Source organism: Thyridium curvatum, assembly GCF_004353045.1.
Source record: "Thyridium curvatum strain D216 chromosome Unknown NODE_106_length_115904_cov_88.197656, whole genome shotgun sequence".
Taxonomy (NCBI): Eukaryota; Fungi; Ascomycota; class Sordariomycetes; order Thyridiales; family Thyridiaceae; genus Thyridium; species Thyridium curvatum.
The window spans coordinates 106,265-115,904 of NW_022156861.1; the positions used below are offsets into that span (position 1 = coordinate 106,265).

A 9,640-nucleotide genomic window follows, 5' to 3' on the forward strand; every position below is an offset into this window, starting at 1 on the left:
GCGCCATGCTTTCACACCTCGCCAAGGCGAAGTCAAGATCGACTGTTCTTCTTGCTTCTTACGTGGGAGAAGTGGAAACCGTCCTGAGAGCCAAGTGGCTGGTCTGTCTCTATGGGTGTGGCATGCTCATCTCGACACCAGACCGGGTTCCAAAACAACCAAGGGTTGAAGTCATTGTCATTCCCGATGAACTTGACCCGAGACAAAAGAGGCGGTCTGACAAGCCTCCGAGCATCTTGCACTGAGACAAGAATGGCAGGTCTCAACAGCCCACCATGGAACTATGGCAACAACCTGGACCGCCTGTGTTACCCAGCACCAGCTCAACAGTCCTCCGCAGCGGTCTGCCAATACCTCCGTGTATGCAGGGCTGTCCCGAGCTGCAGCTGCGATTCGCTGCGGAAGAGACATTGATGCTCCCCTAGAGCAACTCGCAGAGCAGCTGACCGAGGCGGTGTTGATATCCCTTGATCGACTCGATCCTGAAAGCCATGAACCCTTGCCTAGCGGGTAAGACGGCCAGGGCAAAACAGCAGGCTGGCTTCACACTCAGCAACGACCAACAGGGGTACTCTCACTGGTGGTCGAACCGTTCGAGAGCTGCATTTTAGGGGCAGGTCGCTATGCTTTCGGTCGTCCCAACCGGGCCTTGGCCAGCGCATTAGTGCTGGAATTAGTCACAGCATTTCTGGCGCTTCATTGGGATCTCGTATTGTGCGACCACATCCCATTTCGACGCCAACTGGATTCTTCTCGGGCTTCTCAGGCTGGCCAGATTCTGCTCTGGCTTTCATCTCTTCCCCAGCCTGTGATTCCAGGCCACAACAGCAGAACAATCTAGTATGGCTCCCGGAACAGACAAAGGCAAAGGCGGCGGCCGCTCCTTCACGGCCTGTCTTGAATGCCAGCGGCGAAAGCAAAAGGTACTGGCCATTTCCCGATCTCATTTTTTGTCTATTGACTCCTCTCCAGTGTAACCGCGAGTGGCCTTGCAACCACTGCCAGGCCAGAAAAGTACCGCAACTCTGTCAATTCGTTGCCAGAAAATCCAAATCAGACAGCGAATCGCCGTCCAGTGATCCATCTCTTCAGTAAGGGCACAACTCCATAATGATATCTGTCTTCTGATCGTTTCCTCCCTCAGGGAGTCTAGGAAGCGTCGAGGTGATGATAGTGAGGAGAACCTAGGGCCGATGCCTGAAGCCCGGGACATCGATGCCAGCGATGTAGTAAGAGTTATGGGGTTCGGAATCGATCATGAATATAACGACCCAAAGTTGGGCCCAGTCACTCGCGTATGCCTGCCCACCACTGCCATAGCCGGCAGCATTTGCTAACATGGAGCAAGGTCACACGAGCCAGTTCGGATGATTCCCAGGGACAATCGGAAGAGATTGATGAAGCCCTCAAGGTCATGCCCAACAGGTACTATACCGGTATGGATCAATACTCGAATGCAGCCGTACTGCTAGCCCTGCTAAGGCCATTCTAGATCTTCTTGTGCAGAACTTCCTCAGCAGAGCGAACTACTACTACTATATCCTGTACCCTCCTCAGTTCTCAAAACAGTATAGCGACTGGTGGAGTGACCGTGCGGCCAACAAGCCCCTGACACCCGAGCTCACTTCTTTGATCTTGCTCACTTGCGCTTGTTCCTGCCAGTTTCTCAAATCCGACCTGCGGGATAGGGTCGAGCCCGAGCTTGGGGTCAATGCCTCGGTCCTCAACCAGAGATTCGCAAAAGCTGCGAAAAGACTGAGTGCTACAATCTCACCGGGTCGGGGAGGCATGACTCTTGTTGTGCAGAAACTTCTGACAGCATTCTGGTGCAAGTCAGAAGCCCTCTTCATCGAGGCGTGGCATGTCCTGAGTGCTGCCATTCGTGAAGCACAGGAACTTGGTAAGTATATGTGCCGCTCCCCGATACCACGTCTTGGTAGACTTATGAGCTGACTGGGCTGGAGGTATTCACAAGAACTCGCACCCTCGCGGCTTGAGCGAATTTGATATCGACATGCGGAAGCGCCTCTGGAGCCTTTTGTACATGTGGGACTGGTAAGTGTTGACCAAGTTTATTCCTGGTCATATGAATGCTCATCATCGTGCAGGGAGATGTCGCTAGTTCTTTGCCGTCCATTGATTATCAATTTTGCCAACTGCACATTCGAGCTCCCCCGCCTGGACGCAGACGAACTAGAACCGCCTGCAGATGGCTCTCTCGCTGTAGCTAGGCCTTCGACTCCTTTCACTCATATCCTTCTCCAGTGTCAGTTAATCAAGCTGATCGACAAGAACTTTGGAGTTCTGAACTTGCCGCTCCCTGCAGATCTTGCTGCAACGTTGTCGAACACAATTCAGGAGTGGATAACCACATTCCCTCCATCCCTTCGCACCGAGAACCCCGACACGAGATGGGATGCATCTCACCCGTGGCTGCCCGTGGCACGACCGTATTTCCACGCCATCACCTTCACCATGATCGTTGTGCCACTCAAACCACATATCATCAAGTCTGTTCCCCGCAATGGCTCGAGCCTCGAGCGCAACATCCGGGCCAAGGGGGTCGATGCCGCCCTGAAGCTTGTTGCCGCTGCGCAGCAGCTCTTCACGGATATTTACCCCAATGATGCGAAGTTTCACTTCTCTTTCTTCTCTTTATTTGACACCGCAGCCTTGTTGTGCTCTGCCATCAAGCACGATCATAATGGGACGCTTCCTCGACGCGACGAGCTTGTGGAGCCGATTAAAATGGCACTGGATGCGCTCAATAAACTCAGCACTGTCACCGAGACTGCCGACACTGCCTATAAAGTGCTCAGAACTCTGGCAAACGACTTGCCGCTTAGCCAGAAGGAACGCGCGATCTTTGGTCGCCACCTGCCTGCGAAGCGGCTTCGGGCAACTGCCGGTCCTCAAGATGAGGGTGACCCGGTTCACCAACAGCCAGAGGTTCTCCGAGATCTGGCCACTACTGTTGATGCTGTGGAAACGAGTATTTTCCCACCGATGGTCCTGCCTGAGGTCGAACACGTTCCCATGCACCCTGGTACAGCCATGTTCGCGCCTGGTGTTCCAGATCTTCCGACAACACAAGACTTTTCGGCAAACCAAATGTTTGGTCTCAATGTGGTACCAGAAGTCACCGACTTGTCCAGCTTTGAGCTTGGAAATCTCGGCTATGTCTGGGATTGGCACAGTCTTGACCTCGGTCAGGAGTTTCCTCCGCCGCCTCAGTAGATGGCAAGGTTTTGGTTTCTATTCTACCTTTTCCATCATCGAAACACGACGTAAACAGCCAAAAAAAAAGCAAGTTAAGGACTGCGGTGCAAGAGTGTGTTCTACTATCTTTTTTTTCTTCACAACGACCAACCCATACCATTCATTCGGCATTTGGCAACCGACGGCAACACTTCTCACAGTTTGAAAACACACATACGAAGTATCTTCGAAGGAGTGGACCGAAGAATAGGATTGTGTTAACCCAAGCTGAGATGCGACATCCTCTATTGCTACTGCGATCAGCCACCTGAGGGGTAGGGGACACTCCCAAATGGGGAGCCTTTCGTGTCGCATAGGTTGACAGAACTACAACTGTCCAGATCGAAGGTACACACAGCAAGAGATCTGAGACTCGTACTTTCCAAAGGGGTCTGGAAGAACAAGCAACATGTCATTACTGGGTATGAGCATTAGATGGTTTTAGCTGTCTCACATTTCGTCATTTTGGGCGAAATACATGCGTGATACTCTGCGGATGCATCCAAGGATGATATTCAGGAAAGGCCTGGCAAGCTGGAATGGAATTTGGCAACTTGGCTAATCATCAGCTTGAGAATTGTCGTATGCAAATCCAAAATTTCCGTTTTCTTCCACACTTGGTCCTCCTTTGGACTATCACCAACACAGATGGAGTTCCTGAGAGTTGAAGTGAGCCTTCATGCGTCCTTCCGCAGCTTACTGCCCTCATCAACTCAGTCTCCACCAAGGCAATGCATGTATTGAAAGCGGCTGACCGGCTGGCAGCCTGATATTGCAGATCTACCTAGCTTGGAGGGTGGCTCAGATGACTCGGGCATGCCTGTCAGCAGAAGGGTGCGCCGGCGTCAATGTGACCTTCTCGAGTCTGCCTGTCGCTCCATCGAGCCCCTAGCGGAAGTCGGTAGCGCATCACCCGCCCTATGGGGCCAAATTTAGCTCTCGTAGGGGGATGGAGTCGTTCCAACGGCGGGTCATCCCGTCCCCAGCACCTTGGCTCCAGCTTCTCAGTCCGTTCCCATTCTTCTCTTCACACATAGTGCCGAGCCTACGTATCCCAACTTGGAGAGATGAGTAATTTCACCACCCATGTCCGTTCGCCTCGTACAGGCAGCCACCCAGAACACAACACCAGGGCTGGAAAAGACGAATCGGCGTGAGAAAAGATGGGGACTCTTTCGTTCAAGGTAATGATGGACCCTGGAAAATGAATATGTGCAGCGACTGTGCGGGATGCGGGTTGCCAGTGCCACCACACCACACCATCACTTGCACGAAACCACCACGCTCATCCATCCATCCCATGTCCGAGATGCGATGGCTTTGACGCGAGACAGAGGGTAAGCTGACCGGCGGGTCGCCGCGGCTCTTGCGCTTGGCTTTTATATTGTTCGGTTGAGTGCTTCAACTTTGTCCTGAAGCACGAGTTTCTTCACTTGGAACATATTTACGGGTTCTTTTCTTTTGTATGACCACGTCCAATTACAACGATCGTTTGCGTTGCATCTCTCATGTGGCTTTGTGAACACACATATGGCTTAAGTAGTACCCTTGAGGAGAGAGCCTTCCAAACATAGCACATCCAAGGGCACTTGCAATGGCGTCACACCAGCAAGGCCATGACGAAGGGCCGGCCGCCCGTCTCGGCGACACCAGAGCGCATTCCCTAGACCGGCCCCGTAGCAGCGGCGGCCGGCCCTCCCTCAGCGCGCACACTCACCCGGAGGCCGGGTCCAGGAACTCGGACGTCTCCGGCACCTCGGACTTTGTCCGCGCCACGGCCGAGCACCTGGCCGAGGTCGACGCGCGGCTCAAGCCCCCCCGGCACGGCAGCGCGGACCCGACCCCGGGCTTCGCGCACATCGACGGCGACGTCGCGGGCTCCGGGACCGGGTACAACGAGACGAAGGTCGATGTCGTCTGCGTGACCTGCCCCGGGGCGGACCCGGTCGAGACCTGGACGCGGGACCCCCTGCCGGACGGGTACTTTGACCGCGAGGAGGAGGAGGAGGACGGCGACGGCGGCGACGGCGACGACGGCCCTGCTGCTGCCGTGAAGATGCCGATGCACAACGGCGGCGCCATCAAAGAGCTCGCTGGCGAGGCGATACTGTCGCCGGCCATCAACCGGCACCTGCCGAGGGCGGGCCAGCTCTGGGTGCGGCAGGGCATACGCAAGTATGTCAGTACCGCGCGGGTGATGCTGTATCGGCATCGGGAGCTGCGTGACGGGATGGACATTGCGTCGCTGGCGGGTGACTTGCTGGACCAGGTGCTCAAGAGTCGGGAAGGATTGGTGAGCAAATCTGAACGAGTAGACTTGTTATCAAAGTGGTTGCTTATTGTGAGGTCAGAATGTCTCTCGGCCTCTGTTGTTCATTGCCCATAGTGTGGGTGGGCTCGTGGTCAAGCAGGCGCTTCTAAAATCGTCAAAGGACGATGCATACCGGAGCATCCTGTACAACTGCCACGGAGTCACCTTCTTCGCCACCCCCCACCGCGGCTCCAGCTACCTCTCCATGAAGATCCTGAGCCAGAGCATCCAGGAGATAATGCGCTTGCAGCACCCCCTGCCGCACTCACTCGCCCACGAGCTCAAGCTCGGCAATCTGCAGCTCCAGAAGCTGCACGACGAGTTCTGCGACATCGCCAGCGAGCTGCAGATCTGGACCTTCTACGAGACCATCGACTCGCAGCTGTCGGGGTCCGGGTCGGGCGCCTACGCCGCCGCCACCGCCGCCGCCGCCAGCGAGGTGCAGTTCAGCGCGCCGCTGTGCTCGATAAAGTCGGGCCTCGTCGGCGTGCGCCAGGAGCAGGTCTACTCGCTCGACAGCGACCACGCGCACTGCGCCTCGTTCGGCCCGGGCAACCCGCGCACCATGCGCTCGTACCTGCGCCGCCTGGCGGCCGCCGTGCGCAGGGCCGAGGAGCTGAGCGCCATGTACGTGCACACGCCGCTGCGGCTGCCCGAGCACGTCAAGGTCGAGCTCATCGGCTTCTACGACGACCCGGACGCCGACGACGCCGAGACGGCCGTGCGGCTGTACTTTGCGAAATACCACCTGGCCGACTTCATGCAGAAGGGGCCCGAGAGGTGTCTGGAGGAGCGGCTGGCCAAGGTCAAGCGGCGTGGGGCTCTTGCGTCCCTGTCTGCTGGCCGCACGAGAGCCGCGACGGAGGGTGCGGAAATCAGTGGGGGGAGTAGAGGTAACAGAGGGCTGGGGATATGGACGAATGTGCAGAGGATGTTCCAACCCAGCACCGCAGAGGACTCGGCACCACCGGAGGGGTCCGAGGCGCAGCCCTCGCCCGACATTGTGGTTACCAGGCCGTCCCCAGCTACGGCTTCGAGGTCCCTTCCGGCCGAGGCCATGCGCCGTGTTCAGTCGCTGACTGTACCACCGCTCTCCACACCCGGATTCGACAGGCCAGCCAGCCGGTCCAGCCAGGGTACGGCGAGTACCATGTCTGAGCCCATCTTGGAAGAAACATCGCCCAAGTCTGACCGCAAAGCAGCCGAGGCTGAGATGGAGTCGACCGGAGCATCTGGACCTGCCACCGAACCCAAGGAACCTGAGAGGAGCCAACAACAGGTCCGGGCCGAGAGGTTGAGTAAGGGTTCCGCGCTCAGGGACCTGACGGCCGGCTTTTCCAGGCCGGATCCGACACAGCGGAAGTTCATGTGGATACATTTGCCATTCACGAATCCGCTCTGGGTCAAGGTATAATGATCTCTCTAGGATCTCGGCCAGAGCAGATGACTGACAGGTTGGACAGGATATCTTCAACAAGATCGGGGAGAGCCAGGGGCACGACTTCTCCAAGCTCTTTAACACCGAGCACTGGGTATCCAAACACGTTCAAGGACGGCACTCGAGGTCTCAGCCATCCTTTGTAAAGCCAGCATGTAACGTGATTCCCAGCGATCCTCGTAAGTCTTCACACACGAACACCCTCATCGCCTTTACCTCCACAGAGGAAAAATATAACAACGAAACCCCTGATCAGTCCCCTCACCCAAACCATCAGCCGACGGTATCAGCACCACCGTCAGCAAACCACGCTCCCCACGCCTGCTCTATGTGTACCTGCCCTACCTCAACTTCGACACCTACCTCAACGTCCTGCGCCGGCGCTACATCGTGCAGAAGCGCATGAGCCATGGTCGCGCGCGGCCCGTGCCCAAGGAGATCGCCGAGCTCGAGTCCCTCGAGGCCCGCGTCATCTGGCAGTACCAGGGGTTCGACCCGCCGCTCAACGTGCGCCGGACGCTCGACCAGTTCGGCTACCCGTCGCTGCAGGACACGTACGCCCGCGACGACGACCAGATGCTGTACAAGCTGACCAAGGAGTCCGGGCCCGTGCCTCCCGTGCAGCGTCTGCAGCAGCAGCAGGCCAGCACTGGGTCGGGCCCGCCGCCGGACAAGCTTGGGTCGGTGAAGCGGCTGAGCTCGATCCCGCTGACGCCCGGGTCGAGTGAGCTGGGTGGGGAGAAGGCGGGCAAGAAGGCTCGGTTTGACGACTATGTTGAGAGCGATATTGACGCCGAGGCGGACGGCTACAAAGAGGGGAATGTATTGATGGTTGATCAGTTGTGGCTTTGGGCTATCGACACAAGTAAAACCTCCTCCTATTCGTGACGAAGATTGGGATATGTGTCTGACACTGACTTTTGTTCGTTTGTAGAAACTCTGGCCACCTTCTTCCCCAGGCGAGAGTCGCGCCCCAAGGAAGGGCCCCTTTTCCAGCAGGCGGACCTGCGCAACAGCGTCTACAACGAGCTCAACGGCGACCTCACGGGCCACACCGACAACGCCCTGGACCTGGCCGCCTTTATCGTCCTGCACGCCGTCACGGTGCTGCTCGACCGGACCTCCCACCCGGACCTCGAGATCTTCCGCATCTTTGAGGAGGCCATCGGCATGCTGGTATTGTGTCCCTCCCTCCCTCTCTCCCCCCTCCGAACCCATCCAATATCCTCTCCTCCTTAGCCCAGCAAAAGCTCCCCCTATCGAAAGCTAACGATTATTCCTCCTGCCAAAAAGACCGAGAGAATGACCTCGTCCCTCAAGTCCTTCCGCATGCAGACCTGGAAGCAGATCAACATCGACGACTCGGACGACCCGGACGACCCGGAGGGCTCCGCGTCGGCGGCCTCGATCAAGCGCCGCCACAAGCGCGAGCTCGAGCAGGCCGAGCGCGCGAACCGCGAGCACACGTCGGCCCTGCTCGAGCTGCGCGACCTCGAGGACGAGCTGACGACGCTGCACAAGCTCTTCGAGACGCAGACGGCCGTCGTCGAGGCCATGCGCGGCTACAACAGCGGCGGCGCCCCGCCCGGAGAAGAAGGCGGCGGCGGCGGCGAGGGGCTCACGGCGCACGGCCGGGCGTACCTCGCCGAGGCGCTGGCGAGCCTCGACGAGTACAGGGCGCAGACGGTCGAGATGCTGCGGCGGGTCGACACGACGCGCAAGGACGTAAGAACACCTCTCTCCCATCCTACCATACACACACACACACACACACTAACAACTCCCTTCCGGGGTGGGGATGGGGGCAGTACGAGAAGCTCCTCGAGATGGCCCAGCGCCAGGCCCAGGTCGACGACGTCCGCTGGTCCCGCATCCAGACGGAGCTGGCCTCGGCCCAGAACCGCTCCGTCATGGTCTTCACCACCTTCACCATCATCTTCCTCCCTTTGTCCTTCTTCACCTCCGTCTTCGGCATGAACACGCTCGAGTGGGGCGGCGACGGCAACCTGCCCCTGTCGACCATCGGCTCCATCTCGCTGCCCCTCTCGGCCGTGCTCATCGTCGGCAGCCTCGTCGCGGCCTTCAGCTTCCGCGTGCAGAGCGTCTTCACGCGCGTGTACCGGTACGGCAAGAGGGCCGTCGAGGGCGGCAAGGGGTACGCGCGGAGGCTCGAGCCGCAGGGGGCCAGGGACGCCAAGGCCAGGCGCAGGGTCGACCGCGAGCGGGCCGAGTACCTGGCTGCGCGGAGCAAGGACCGGAACTACGACTTTTGGGCCACGGTGCGGAGGCAGCGGACGTCCGAGTATCGGATCCCCGATGTCAATCGCAAGTTGGAGACGGGTAGAAGCACGTTGACACCGTCGACGTGGAGGTCCAAGTGGACGTAGGGGTTGTGTATGGTGTGTAGGTAGTCACCGAGGAGATATTGTACTCATATATTAGGAATCACATTTCAGGAGAGAGATCAAGGACACTCAGATGTGAGAAGTAGGACAAACACCAATATAATATTTTGTATAGCACACCAGAGCCGCTTTGGATCTTACCTCTTCCAGATGAAAAGGAAAATGAGGCGCTATCTTGTTTATCTCCTACTCTGAACTTGTACTTCTCCCATCTGATTTGAACCCCCC

General features: G+C 57.7%; 2 protein-coding genes across 2 annotated transcripts; both read left to right on the top strand.

The window, feature by feature from the left end:
- Nucleotides 1-283: 283 nt before the first annotated feature.
- E0L32_011448 (uncharacterized protein) lies at nucleotides 284-3,237 on the top strand (the record flags this gene model as incomplete). The annotated part of the gene is made up of 8 exons (XM_031134178.1): nucleotides 284-510; nucleotides 567-923; nucleotides 1,145-1,229; nucleotides 1,278-1,295; nucleotides 1,349-1,436; nucleotides 1,493-1,900; nucleotides 1,965-2,055; nucleotides 2,109-3,237. The coding sequence occupies 8 exons, from the start codon at nucleotides 284-286 to the stop codon at nucleotides 3,235-3,237; spliced, it is 2,403 nt and encodes an 800-aa protein (XP_031000607.1).
- A 1,615-nt stretch (nucleotides 3,238-4,852) lies between these two features.
- E0L32_011449 (uncharacterized protein) lies at nucleotides 4,853-9,394 on the top strand (the record flags this gene model as incomplete). The annotated part of the gene is made up of 8 exons (XM_031134179.1): nucleotides 4,853-5,551; nucleotides 5,610-6,977; nucleotides 7,033-7,133; nucleotides 7,179-7,186; nucleotides 7,264-7,872; nucleotides 7,942-8,183; nucleotides 8,247-8,732; nucleotides 8,816-9,394. 8 exons carry the CDS (start codon nucleotides 4,853-4,855, stop codon nucleotides 9,392-9,394), a joined length of 4,092 nt encoding a protein of 1,363 aa, XP_031000608.1.
- Between the last annotated feature and the right edge of the window lie 246 nt (nucleotides 9,395-9,640).